This window comes from Pholcus phalangioides, unplaced genomic scaffold (assembly GCF_987345545.1).
Source record: "Pholcus phalangioides strain wild (caught in Gottingen) unplaced genomic scaffold, Ppha-v1.0 ptg000012l_1, whole genome shotgun sequence".
Classification (NCBI taxonomy): domain Eukaryota; kingdom Metazoa; phylum Arthropoda; class Arachnida; order Araneae; family Pholcidae; genus Pholcus; species Pholcus phalangioides.
In genome coordinates, this window is record NW_028301605.1 from 9,755,369 (window position 1) to 9,770,315 (window position 14,947).

The 14,947-nt window shown below is 35.2% G+C and overlaps 1 protein-coding gene across 1 annotated transcript in view; it reads right to left on the bottom strand.

The window, feature by feature from the left end:
- Window positions 1-14,947, bottom strand: part of LOC149079515 (uncharacterized) — a 263,269-nt gene that overhangs the window by 68,673 nt on the left and 179,649 nt on the right. Inside the window, exons 3-4 of the mRNA XM_089240164.1 lie at window positions 2,012-2,284; window positions 453-719 (exon numbers count right to left, since the gene is read on the bottom strand). Coding sequence (XP_089096290.1) covers window positions 453-719; window positions 2,012-2,284 — 540 coding nt within the window. The remainder of the gene's footprint in view (window positions 1-452; window positions 720-2,011; window positions 2,285-14,947) is intronic.

Consider the following 14,947-nt stretch of genomic DNA (forward strand, 5'->3'; position numbering starts at 1 on the left):
ACCACCACAGCGGTACGTACAACCTGCATTTTATAGGATTCTGATTTGCATATTTCCAGTGATTAGCTTTCATGCAGCACCCTCTATCAATGAAAACCTGAACTAATTTTTTTTTCCTGGCACCAACGTTATTTTTTTAACTTATACCTATTTTATGCGGTTGTGGAAAACAATAGAAAACACACTAAATAAGTAATTGTTCGTCATGAAATTAAACAAATCAATTTGCTTATTAATGAAATTCATTTGGATATTTCATCCCCGCATAGCACTTATGTCTTTACTATACAGAAATTGTTTCTCATGTTATTAATCGTCAAACCACTTTTATAGATACCATGTATATGGACAGTATAATCTTGAATAAGTCACACGGAAACGGTGTTCATTGATCAAAGTGGTTTATCACCATCCCCACGGAATAACAACAACATTCTCAGCATGGTACTCACCATTATAACACGAAGAGACTTCATAGGTCGACGCACCAGGTATCGCCAGATAAGGATCCTGAATATGAGTGAGAGAACCGCTCGAAAGGTGACTCAGCCTGCATACGCTATTGGTAGGGTCCCCCAAGTCGAAAGAGTGGCAACGATAATTTGTGGACAGGCATTTCTTGCGGCAACCCTCCAGCGTCTTGATGTCTTGGAAGATAGCGTCGACGGTCTTGAGGATCTTGCCGCTGACCTTGTGGAATTCGCATATCTGAGCGTGCTCTGCGGTGATGACAAAAAAATAAAATAAAAATGCAAATAAATAATAATCCGTGATTGAGTTATATTCACTGATGGTGTAAGTCGAGAGAGAGAGAGAGAGAGGGCAACACCTTATAGTATAAGATAAGCGACTATATTCAGTGACAGAAATGTAGGCGAGGAATATCATGATGGAAATGGAGTATCTACACCCTGCGAGTTAAACGTCGTGAATACTAATGGATTCTATTCTCAACGACGAACAAGTTGAATGGACTGGATCGAAGAAGAAAAAGATTTGCAGTAGCTGGTACCAAAAGGATGCCTCCGAAAATTCGGGGGGGGGGGGGCCCTGAGGTACCAAACTTGTTGTGGGACTCCACGTCCAGATTTTATATATTTGGGGGAAAGCACTCAAAAAAGCGCACGTGGTTATAAAATGTGTGGAATATATTAAAAAATACGCGCACCCCAAAAATAAATTAAGAATAAATTAAGGGGTCCATAGGCGTAAGCAGAATTTTCTCGAGAGGGTGTTTAGATTTTTTCCCTTCTGAGGGGGGTTACGATCTTTCCTAAAAATTGTAGAAAATTCATATTCGATAGAAGAAAAAATTGTAGAAAATTTGTATTCGATAGAAGAAAAAATTGTAGAAAATTTGTATTCGATAGAAGAAAAAATTGTAGAAAATTCATATTCGATAGAAGAAAAAATTGTAGAAAATTTGTATTCGATAGAAGAAAAAATTGTAGAAAATTCATATATTCGATAGAAAAAAGATTCAAAATTGTAGAAAATTCATATTCGATAGAAAAAAGATTCAAAATTGTAGAAAATTCATATTCGATAGAAAAAAGATTCAAAATTGTAGAAAATTCATATTCGATAGAAAAAAGATTCAAAATTGTAGAAAATTCATATTCGATAGAAAAAAGATTCAAAATTGTAGAAAATTCATATTCGATAGAAGAAAAAATTGTAGAAAATTCATATTCGGTAGAAGAAAAAATTGTAGAAAATTCGTATTCAATAGAAAAAAAAAATTGTAGAAAATTCATACTGAATAAAACATAATTTTAGAATAAGTGAAAGTAATGATATGAGAGGTCTGTGTTCGTCTTAAAATCCCTGGGCCTCTGGCCCCAGCGGCCCACTTGCCAATGCACCGCTGACGGATACCGTGTAGTAGAAAGCGATTTTGTATTCTATTGAATAGTAAAGATGATCGGATCTGACGTGAAAATTGATGCATAATTTCTGGTAATTATTATTATTGTTATAAGAATAATATATTGATATAACGAGTGCTTACGGTCGACGCAGTTATTTTCGAGATATTCAGTCTGGTCGTTGGCCGGAACGAAGTACTTGTGCGGTGCAACGGAATGCCTGTCGGCATCGTTTAGGACGCACTCTTGCGTATCCTTTCGGTAATTAGCCGACCGGCACTCGAACTCGCGTTCCTCCAGGCAGAGTTCCATGCACTCCTCGGCCGTCGTCGACGGTGCCGTCTTTCTGGAGCGGTCGAGCAGTTCTGACGAAAATACCCTCTCGAATGTCCATTCCCTGTTGCAAGGTTGTACACCTACGTCAAATAAAGTGAAAAAAGCATGACGTCAATTAAATGCACACAAAAATACATGAACGCACTTAATATAGCTTTGTTAACGGTAGGCATGCCCCCCCCCCTTCACATCCTGGAGAAGAGCCCCAGGCTGTGTGTCTCTTGGCGGGTCCCCAAGCCAGACTTCTTACGGGTTCTTCTGTAGCGAATTCATAGCATAATTGCGTTGCTGTATTTTAGAAATATATGGCATCCATATTTGTTGTGGTTTACGTTGGAATACACTGCTTTAACGTGAAAAACGGTTTTTGAATTGTTTTTTTTGGCACTCACAGTGCTTACCATTTTTACCCTTCTATTTCCAGATCGGCAAAAAACACATATATGGGAGAAATAATTCGCTGACGTGCAAAGAAACACACAAATAACTCAAATAATTAGCGGACAAGAAAAGAAAACCTATGAATCGTAAGAACAATTCGCAGTTCACAAAACTTGACGATTAAGACAAATGAAATTCAATATATAGACTTTTGTTTTAAAATCAAAAATTATGTACATAATATCACGTCATTTCATTAAGGTCATCAAGTATCACGTTATTTCCTGACCGTTATTGTTCGTGGTCATTAAATGACTTTGAATTGACGTGATTTTTCTTTTGACTGACGTCATTCAGAGAAAATGACAAAATTTCCACGTCATATTTGACGTCAGGCGACTACTTGGGGTGGCGGTCACATGAATTACATTTCATCGAGTTTCGTGGACCGCAGACCACCGAGTGAATATCACAGGTAACTGGTATAAACAATACCAGTGCAAAAACTACCCAGGTTTAGACACAGTGGTACTCTCTGTTCCTGTGGGAGGGGGCGATATCGCCCCCCTCCACACTTGTGTGTTACTTGGGTGGAAAGCCGATAACCCTGCCCCCTCCCATTTTCAAATTCAATAATTATAACACGTGGTAGTAATGAATGATACATCTTCAGAGAGAGAATGCTCACATGCCACCACATTTCTACAATAGGCCAGCTCCTGTTCATTGCCTTGTTTCTTAAACTGCACGTTGATGTCGCCACAATAACGTGACCAGGCTACATATTAAACTTCCTAATTTTGGCTCATCTATATTATCACATAACCTTTACCAATATGTTATACGCGAACACTGTCAAATAACTTACAAACACCCATTTCTTCAGGCATTACTCACGGAAACCAATCAATATCCCGATAACCCTAGCTATGACTTAAGGAAGCCCTCCCTTTATATACCAACAAAGCAGGTACGCGGAACACAAAGAAAGATGTGTTCGGGTGAATAATGAGAAGCACCATGTCTCAAGTAACTGCGAACCATTTTGAAAGTTTCTCATTTTCTTCGCAAATTTCAGAGAAAATTTTACAATACTCTCTTTTGAAAGCGACGAAACCTTTTTGAAACTAGATAATACATTTTCCTTCTCTCTCCCCCCCCATAAAAAGAGAAGTTAATAAACTGCGAATATTTCGCAAACAACGCAAATTTTCTCCCGAAGAGACGAGAAATTTACAACTTCGAAATCCGAAAAAATTAACTACATCTAGAGCGAACGGACCCCGCCATTTCCTCTTTGTATGGACACCCCCCACACCCCAACTTTGGCAAATAGAAATATTCAAATATTTTGCCCCAAAGTTTTCAATCCTGTTTCGCTGATAAGGTTTCCCTTCCTATTTAATGAATATTTTGAAAGCAAATGAAATTTTATTATTGCGTGAGAGACGTGTGTATGTGCAAGTATTAGTATGATGAGTGCGATGGCAATTATTGCCACGAGCACTGGGCGAAAACCCGCTTTCGGATTGCTTATTAGTATTATCTATTTTGGTTGCGATTTCGTTTTCTCGGAAACTTATGATGAAATTCTAGAAATGATGTTGAATATGTTATTAGTATTAAGGAGTGGGAATACAAAGAGGGGAAACAAGAAGTGTGGTTGGCTTGACAAATTTCTTTGGTTTTGAATTTTATATTTTTCAACTAGTACGATACAAATTAAGTATTTAAACAGATTTAAAAACCGTTTTATTGAATTTCTAAAAATTGACTTTTGTTAAAAATTTGTAAGAAAAGGGAGAAGTTTAAATTTATTTTTCAATACTTAAAATTTTATATTTTTGAATTTTTACATATATTAGATTTTCAAAGTATTTTAGTTTAATTTAGTTTAGTTTTTAATAAATTTAGTTTAGTTTTTAATAAATTTAGTTTATTTAGTTTAGTTTTTAATAAATTTAGTTTAAATTTTAGGTTTTTTAAATTTTTAAATTTTTTTTTATTTTCGAATTTTAGAATTTATATTTGAAAAAAAGGTTAGTTTTGAATTTTAAAAAAATTCCTTTCTTCATTTTTACAAATTTTACAGTATTGAATTTTTACTGATTTCCTACTTTTGGATTTTTATGCATTTCCAAATTCTAAATTTTTTTAAATTTACTATTTTTGAAAGATTTAAATATTTCCTCTTTTCATTTTCAACAGATTTTTCATTTCTCAATTTTTTTTTAGAAATTTCCTTATTTTTAATTTATTTTCAGAACTTTATTTTTCTTTTGTTTTAGAAAAATTATTTTTGGATTTAAAAAAAAAATTCAATTTATGGATTTTCACAAATTTTCAATTTTTGAATTTTTACACATTTTCAAATCTTGTACATACCTATATATATTTATGAATGCTTATTTATACCTGCACTTACGAATAAATTCTACAATTTACGAATTTCTACAACATATGCTTATTCACTTTCGTTCATAAATTTCGGTCATTAAATTTACATATTTTCACTATTTCAAGTTCACTCATTCTCTTTTGTTTCAGACTATGCAATGCCATGATGCAGTGTGAAATGGTGATTATAGCATTGCACACTGCATCATAGCACGGCATAGGCTAAGACAAAAGAGATGAATATATGTAAATGAGGATGGAATACCAAGTGGTACTGGTTCCTATTCATAAGCAGTATTTGAAGTTCCACACTTATTGAGATCTCCATGTAATCATGACTCATTCATAAGGGTCATATTAGTTTGAGACATTTAATAAAGACGCACGCAACAAGCTTCCGCGGAGAATACATGCCCGACACTACGCTTATTAAATCATATATTCACCACGGCAAGTTGCGAGTATCTGAATTTACTTATTTACATCAAGTTTTGAAGATTTCGATTCCAGAGGGAGTTTCCTCTAATTGGTTCTCCGGTTGCGGTAAAGCTTAGCTCCTTGTTAGGAGGAGAGTTTTAGTGATTCATTAGTATAATCCATATTGCACTCATGTGGTGAGGGATTCATATTTCCATCCCAAATAGAATCGACATACGAAGGCGTATTGGTTTCAATCGCTGATATCGATCAATATTCAAATGCTCGTGTTGCTATAGAATTCGCTAATGATGCATTGGGTACGACGTAAGCAACTTTATGTGCACGACTTCAGGAGGTTTCTGTGAAAATTCTATCATAATTCTTTAAGAAGTCTTTTTTTCCTTACAATTTCTTACAAGTCTTCTTATAAAAGTTTTACTGAACAAAAAACCGGCCTTTTGCCGTAATGGGCCATAAACATACAAACCTCTAACCTAATCATAGCCCACCAATTTACTAGCACATCCCCTTTCCCCTAATGGTCATATAACCGCGAGTCCCTTGCCATATGGTCAAAAAGTCTATAATAACTACATCCATAAGTCCTTTGCCTATCGGCTATTTACCAACGAGTCCCTTGCCTGATGGTCAACGGCTATATAACCACAAATCGCTTGCTGCCTAATTGCCAAAACACCCACGAGTCCTTTTTCTGATGATCATATAACAGGGAGTCTCTAGTCTAATGGTCAAATATCCACGAGTCCCTTTTCTATCGGTCTAATACCAGCAAGTCCTTTGCCTCAGGATATGAAAATAGTGCACGCAGGTTTCAGATTCCGCAAGCCTTCGCCGTTGCTGATTGGTTAACTGTCCAAGTCCTTTGTCTAAAAACCTGAATTTCATGTTTGTTTTGCCAATCCGCAATGGCGCTGACTCGCAGAATCGGAAACCAGCGTGAACTATGCTTGTACCCTAATGGTAGAATATCCGCAATTATTTTCGCAACAGCAATATAACAACGAGTTCCTTGTGGTCAAATACCAGCTATTCTGTTGCCTAATGGGTCAAATACCAGCTATTTTGTTGCCTAATGGGTCAAATACCAGCTATTCTGGTGCCTAATGGGTCAAATACCAGCTATTCCGTTGCCTAATGGTCAACGGTTATGTACCCGCTGTACTTTTGGTCAAATACCGGCGAGTTCTTTGTCTAATGGTCATACAACAGGGGGAACCTTGCCGATGACAAAATACCCACAAGTCCTAACGGTTGTAGGTATATTCGAGAGTCCCTTGCCTAATGGCAAATGATTATACACCCAGTGATAAAAAAAATTAGGAACACCGTGTTATACTCATCACTTGCATCGTGTGAAACCTCCTCTGGCTCCGATGGCAGCAGATATCCTTCTAGGCATGGACTCCCCAAGTTGCTGAAACGGTTCAGGAGGAATATTAAGCCCATACTAGCGAAATGACAGCTCTAAATTCCCTAAGACTAGAGAAGAGGGTGTTTCGGAGATTTTAACACACCTTTGAACCTCGTCTCACAAATGCTCAACTGGGTTGAGATCGGTGGCTGAGGGGGCTGGTGAAGCAATTGAAACTCTGAATCATGTTCCTCAGACCAATCCGAGATACTTCCGATGCGAGCCGATATACCCGTTAAAAAGTTTCGCCTTGGAGAGCAACAGGCCTACAATGGTAAAATTATTCAATCATTACACTTCACTCAGAAAAATCGATGGCAGATGGCAGCACTACACATAACAAGCATTAAACAGAAACAAAACTTCTCGCCAAGTTCAGATATTCCGTGTAGAGGAACGTGTGCAAGATGCATGTACGGTTAAATAGTAGTAGTTGTGCTAATTAGTCCAGTAAATTCTAATCCCTATTTTGATCGTGCACAGAAGTACATCAAATCAATATCCTCACTCTGAGAAGCCACTATCTTGGGGCGACTTCTACAGAAGGCAAGATTTGCTCTTTTTATTATCAGCATCATTTTCTTTCAATTATATATATATACTGTATATAAAAGAAAATTACGCACATTGATAACTAAAGCCAAGTAACACAAAACCCCACATTCAGTATTTCCACTGCGACATATTGGAGCATATTTGGACCCCGGAAAGAATACTTAAAATGAAAAATTGGCGAACGATTACTGAACTGCAACATATTCAAAAATCCGACAAAGAATGAAAATAGGAACATCGATTATATAATAAAGATGTCGAGAGAGGCAGAGAAGTACTGAACTTCAGAACGGAAAGCACCAATTCGTGAATCCTCATGCTATTATGCAATCCTGATGATTCCAAATCCTTTCATAAGGAAACTCCTTCAGAAAGAAAAGAGTGCCAACATCTATTTTGTTGAGGAGATGCTTTTCTTCTAGCAACTTTCTCTTTCTTTAAAAAAAATAGACAAGGAAAAAGAAGTTTCTTTTCAAAATTTCACCCATTAATGGGCATCTCGGAGCAAACTTTTTCTTTGGTTGTAAATTTTGTTTTTTGTTTCTTAACAACGAAATGGAGGTTATTGTCACGTCCCTATTTGAAAAACCGAGAGACGCGACCTCTATTTCTTGTTATTTTGTTTCTTATCTCAGCACCAAAAGAGAAAGAAACCCTCTTCCCTTCTTCTTACTTGACGTAGAAGTGGGATTCAAATGGCACGCAGCAACGGGCGCCAGTGGCACCAAAAAGGAATTAAAAAGGAACCAAAGTATATAGCAATAGGGTTGCCGAAAATAAAAAAAAAAGGGAGAACGTAAAGACGAATGAATAGAGAAAAGAGGGTGATTTGAAATTTGGCGTTTCGGAATGGAGATGCCCCGGAGGAATCCCAAAGTACTTTGGAAAACTTTTCTCTGTGTATAGAAACTACGTCCCCAAATGCTCAATAAATAAGATGGTTGGAGAAAAAGGAAAGCAGAAAAAAACCCCCCCCCTCTTTTCCCATTCTATTCTGCAGCTGTTTCAAAAAGGACGAGTTATTTCTGTGCCTTGAGCATTCCGAGAAAAGAAACACGTCGAGTTTGCTCTTTTACTGTAAAGACAACTCGATAGTTTCGATGATTACGGGACGGAAAATTCAAACAGCAAGGAAAGACCTTTTGTTTGATTTGTAACTCAAGAAGTTTTTTTCTTAAAAATCAAAATATACATGAGAAAACTGTACATATTTACTGTTTTTTGGTTTCTTGATGAAGGACCATATAGATTTTTATTCGATTGGCAAGTGAAAAGGGTCATCATGTTCATTGAATAGTGAATTATAGCGGAATTATAGCCTGGATCAAAAATTTGACCGAACTTTATTTATATACCACGGCATCGAACTTTACGTTAGGGGTGCTCAGCCGTGTGGAGAGTTAGGTATAACAAAATTGTTTGATAATTATCAAGTTTTAAGTTTTCTCGGAGCCATTTAAGTCAAATATCTTCAACCGGTGCTCGTTCAAGTTGCTCGGGAGCAATGAAGTTTTCAGTGAGATATCCGGTGCTTGTGCCGGATTTCGTACTACCGTACTGATTGAAGCAGGGCTACTAGATACAGTCGAATCCCGTTATAACGAACTTCAAGAGACCGGAGAAATCACTTCGATATAACGAAATTTCGTTATAAAGGAATTCGAGATATTTGCATTTCTCCTACGTAAACTTATTTGGGGGGATTAGAAAAGTGTTCGTTAAAACGAAATTTTCGCTATAACGGTATTCGTTAAAACGGGATTCGTTTTAAGATTCGTCGACAGAAGGATATGTTTGGTGGCCCCAGGATGTTGAACGATGACGGATAACGATAACGGATGTTATAGACCAGCGGTTCTCAACCGGTGCTCTGCGGAGCCCTTGGGGCTCCTTGTGCACTCTCCAGGGGCTCCGTGGCCGATCGAGGAAAACAAAAAAAACAGTAAAATTGAAAAAAAATAATTATAAATATTTTCAAATAGTAAAAATAAATCTGTAACTTTGATGAATAATTAAAAAATTGGCCTACGGGGCTCAAGCCATAGAATGTTTTATTAAAAGGGCTCCGCGAGTCGAAAATGTTGAGAACCGCTGTTATAGACTATTGTCGATGTGTTCTTTGCATTTTTTCCCTGTCTCAAAAATGCAGATTTCAGAGTTATATATCGTTTATAATTTTTGTTAATTGCATTTTTAATTGGGTTGCTGTATTTTTGAAATATATGACATCCATATTTTTATGGGCATCTTTTTCTCAGCCACCTCGTTGGGCATTTTGCCTGTTGTGGCCTTGTACTTGTATTTGAATTTTAAAAGGGAGCCAAATCGTGAAATTCGGTACTCCCACCTGTCTTGTCACCCTCTCCTTCCCAAAGTTACAGCCCTAGATGAATGCACCTGGATATCTGTATACCCAAACACTGTTTACTAACGATTTTAGTGAACATTATAAATTTAAATAAACATCATTGAATTGGGATGGAAGTGGCTCGTCGAATTGTTACAGACATTTCACTGGTCCTTGGGTTCAGAAAGGTTGAAAAACACTGCCATAGACTATCCACAAATTATCACGGGAAAGAGAAATATACCTACTGTACTTCACAACGCGAGGAAAATCGTACACTTGTGTTGTTGGTCAGTCATATTTAACCAATAATAAATTTCAAGATAATTATGGACTATTTTCGATGTGTTCTTTGTACTTCTTTCCCTGTCTCAAAAATGCAGATGTCAGAGTTTGAAACAGCGAGAGAAGAAAAATAATAGTTTCTAGCTTCCGAAACACTGAAATTAAATGTTCTGGAAAATCAGCCATCTCAGATGAACGAAATGTATGAGATCAAATCCACAAAAAATGAGTAGCCTAGGAAAAAAAGAAATCGGCTCCCGTTTAACGTCATCTCATGACATTACAACACCATTTTCTTCTATTTTTTTTTCACTTCCTTCCCGAATTCTCAACGTTCCAACTAAACGCATTCGTTGCCGACTTTAATGTTCTTCTTTTGCAAATTTATACCATTAGCCACGTGGGAGTTTTTAGTTAGGAGGGCAGGGCGGACATATACGGGATATGCGAGACGAACTAAGAAAAAACAAAAGAGAAACCCGGGGCAAAAATATGGTAAAAGCGGCAGATGGTCCGATTTCTGAAATGGGTTGTTTATTTTCTCATTCAGTTTTGCATTTGAATAGATGGTGCACTTGCTCTTTTTCTTTCTTACAGCAAAGATGAATATATGTACCATTAAGAGATTCAAAAAAGCGAAAACATTAGTATTTATTTGACTTTTGCATCAAGAAACAAAATACCAAAGTATAGAAAATTATTGGATGAGAAAAATAAGATTATTTCCGTCAATGATCACCCCCCCGCAACCCAGAAACGATCTATTAATTACGCGCATCATATGTTTAATATTTTGCTTTGACGTTTACGTTTCTCCAGGGAAATTCCAGGCTGCAGTACAAATGGAGAAATATTATAGAAATGGTTATATTTCATCAATGAGGGGTTATCTAGAGGGAATACTGTAATGAATACTAATGTTGTCTATGCATTATAAAAATAACTTTTGCAGTTTTATTATCGATAGAGTTCAGAAGCGTAGTAGGAAATAGTAATACAAAATAGTAGTTAAATTCATAGAGAAATTGCAGACGTATTACTGTATTAAGAAAAATTGAGAGCTGATAGTCTTCTTCAGTAAATTTATGCTCTATTAAAAATTACATTTTTGAAGTTGAGTGAAACAACTTCGGTCTATTAAAAATACAGAAACAATGACTGGGTTAAGAAAAAGACTAGGAAAACGGTAAACGATCTATGAAAGATATAAAATGTAGTTTTGTTAAAAAGAAAGTTTTATTTATGTTTGAATGGAGATATCAGAGTAGGTAAGAGACAGAGTACGTAACTCGGAGTTTTCTAAATATATTTTATAATTAAATTTTATTTTTAACCTCTCCGCTCTAGAACATGGTTTCCCAAACTTTTCATTCCATCGCCCCCTTCTTAAGAAATTTTTTACCTTTCATCGCCCCCCAACTCAAGTGAACCCATTGGATCCCATGTTAAATCCGTAGCATCTATCGCCCCCTTGGATCATTCCATCGCCCACCAGGGGGGCGATATTGCCCACTTTGGGAAACACTGCTCTAGAAGCACACATATATAACCTATTTTTTTTAACGGTTTTAAATGGTGTTTAAAGATTTTTTTTTTTGAAGTTATGACTTAAGGTATGAGTACAGCTACATAATCGTTAATTAATTAAAATAATATATATATATATGATATGATATATGCGTTTGATGATACATTGATATGCGCGTTTCTGGGCCGTAGAAGCCTCTATGGGAGAGTAGTAGTGAAATGTGACAGCAGTAGAGAAATTCGATGTCTCTCATAGGAGCTTCTACGCCCTAGAAACTCACATTTCACTTCTACTCAATTACTTTTTTCATTTTTTTTTTCTTTTTGAATAGGCCATTTCGACATACATTAAACACATATCAATAAAATAATAATAATGACCCGTTAATAATTGATTAACTGAGGAAAAGTGCGTTTGGGCTCGGGTTTGAAGAGGATAATACCTACCAGAAAGTCCCCTGTTGCTCACTTTGCCGCCTGGCAATTCAGTGGTTAGGTAGCTAGCTTCTGACTGTGAAGGTCTGGGTTCGAATCCCGACTTGGGCATGGATATCAATTAAAACTAACAAATTCCCTGGACGTATCATACAGACCGCTTTGGGATGCGTGAAGATCACGTTATTATAATAAACATTACATGATAAAAAATGGTTTACGCTCTAAACATTACAATTGCAGTAGTATTTACACATCGCACTTTCTACATTTTTGAATACCTTCGTTACATTAAAAATACATTTTCACAGCATGAAGATACTTTACGCATTGAAAATTTGCCGCTTGTTTTGCTGTTGCATAGCGGGACCCGACATTGCTGTCTTTTTCTTGGTACAGTAGCGATTGTTGTTCGCAAAATTCTGATTCTTGAATAAATAAGGGTCTCTAAGCTTTTTAGCTAATTTCAACAAGAAGGAAATTAACAGTTTCATTTTTTTCTTCTACAAATTGACCAAGCATTTCTTGAACCCTCGTCGAATGTTGTGGAAAACGCGCATGGGCAAATGAACGATATGCGCACGAAATTCTTTCGAGCCATGTGATCACCACTATACTTCGTTTCTTTGTAAAAAAGTCCATGGTTTCAAAAACTTTTCTTACTTTGAGAATATATCTTTCAATATTTCAATGAATGCATTAAACGTAGTAGAAGAATATTTTCCTTACGCAGAAAACACAAAATGTAACGTCTTCGTGCGTAAACGCGTTAAATGTGTTTCATGTAAAGTTGTCCCCGATGAACTTATTCATGTATATTTTCACTATTATGCCTACCTAGGTAGTACTATTACTCTTCCGTATTACAGCAAGTATTAATGAAGAAAAACAATCACTACGTGCTCAAATTTCCACTACCTCCCAGATAAGATTTTTCTACATTTTTGGCCATAGTAGAGTTTTTATTATGTAATTAGTTGATCATTAAGGATACTTTCAATTAGCCCTAGTGAGCATATCCATATTAGAAGAGATTTGATGTCACGATTCACCGAAATATTTGCTGAGCATGGCTACGAAAGTGCCTTTGGGGTCCTTCTGGGTATAACTAAAACTAACTCTGCCGATTTTTTAAAAATTTATAATGATTAGGTGGCGTGATATTCAAGCATTTTTAGGAAAAGTCGTAAAATTTCAACGTTCTAAACGATCTGGTTCATCATGAAAATCGAGGGAGAAAATCAAAAACGGTCAAAATAATCGGCGTGGTCCTTCTAGTGTTAAATAATTGGTTTAATTTTGATTAAAAACACGATTCTTTTTGAAATTGATTTCAATTCTTCAAAAGGATTTACTATTTATTATTGACTCCCTTCACATCTTTTATTGACATTTCAAAAAGTCTATATTCGGAAGTATATTACTAAAAAAAACACCAAAGTTTTTCCATATCTTTAATGTAATATACCTAAAGAAAAAAGTAAACAAACTGAGGTAAGTCCATGCCTGCCAAAGGGCAAGGAAGCGAAAGTTTCGCAGATTGTGCCGTGATTTACATAATTACAGTTTCAAAGGCACTCTACGCACATCCAAACTGACGTGAAGAGCGCTTTCAGGACGAGATAAGATTTTTTCTTTGGTTTTTCAAACGTGATCATGACGTCAAGATAAGGAACAATCTTTCATCGCATCGTGATATAATATGATCCGAAACGAGATCTGCTCTCTCTTATATCGGCCATTGATCGTATCGTTTTCATGCGCATTACCTTTTTTTTCTATAAATTATCTTGCAACTCATCATCAGCTCAATAATCTTCTTATGCTGATCCTCTTTATGGTATGACAGGTATGAGTTGGAAGAGCTTTCTGACAGAAATAATGATAATAAGAGAAAGAACATCCTTGGAACTTTAAATGGGGGATAAATGATGATAGGATATCTGTTAAGTGATCGCTTTTATATCGTTTAAAATGATAGATGTTCATGGATATTATTTTTGTTGTAGCATCAATAGAAATATAGAAAAAAATATATTATTGGACGTAAGGTTTTTGAAAGTGTTTGAAGGATACTGAGGATCTTCGCGGAGAGACCGTAACAGTATATAAATTTGAGTGAATTCTAAATTTCCAATTTGTGGTTTTCAAATGTTTTTGAAAACAATTATTAAAATATTTCAGTTTTTTAAAAAATGAAAAAATACAATTTATTAACAAGTTTTCTACCGTTAAATTTTTTTTTTTAGTCTTCATTTTCTTTGGCAAGAGTTTCACTTTAATTTTTTTTTATTCGGTGATGGAAATTCACAGAAAAATTAAAAAAAAAAAAATCCGGATTAAAACAAACTGAATTTAAAAAAGAAAGAAAGAAATAAATTAAAAAAATGGCAAAAAAGCCAAGAAACTGAAGAAAAGTAAAAATATAACTAAGTTGAATCGGACAATTCATAATTAATAAAAACCTGAAATTGAAAAAAAAAACAAAACTGAGATTTCTATACTTTGAAAAAAGTGAAATGTGTAGTCTGAAAAAATTGTTTACAAATTGAAAAAAAAAATTTATAGTTTCAAGAAATTAAGATATGTGTATAATATGAAAAAAACATTTATATTGCGGGGAAAAATTATGCGTATAGTTTGGGAAAGAAAAATTATACGCTTTGTTTGAAAAATGAACGTACGTTATTCGAAAAACAAATATATTTATGGCTTGAAAAAAAATTCAAATAGGCTTAAAATTTTTAAAGTTTGAAAAAATTAATTTATTGACTTATTGTTAAGAGAAATTAAACAAAATATTCAAGAACTTAAAAAATTATTCAAAAATTAAAATTAAGTGCTTTAAAATTTTTTTTAATGAAATACAGTATTAAAAAATTGAAGTTGAGTATTAATAAATTGAAGTTGAGTATTAATAAATTGAAGTTGAGTATTAATAAATTGAAGTTGAGTATTAATAAA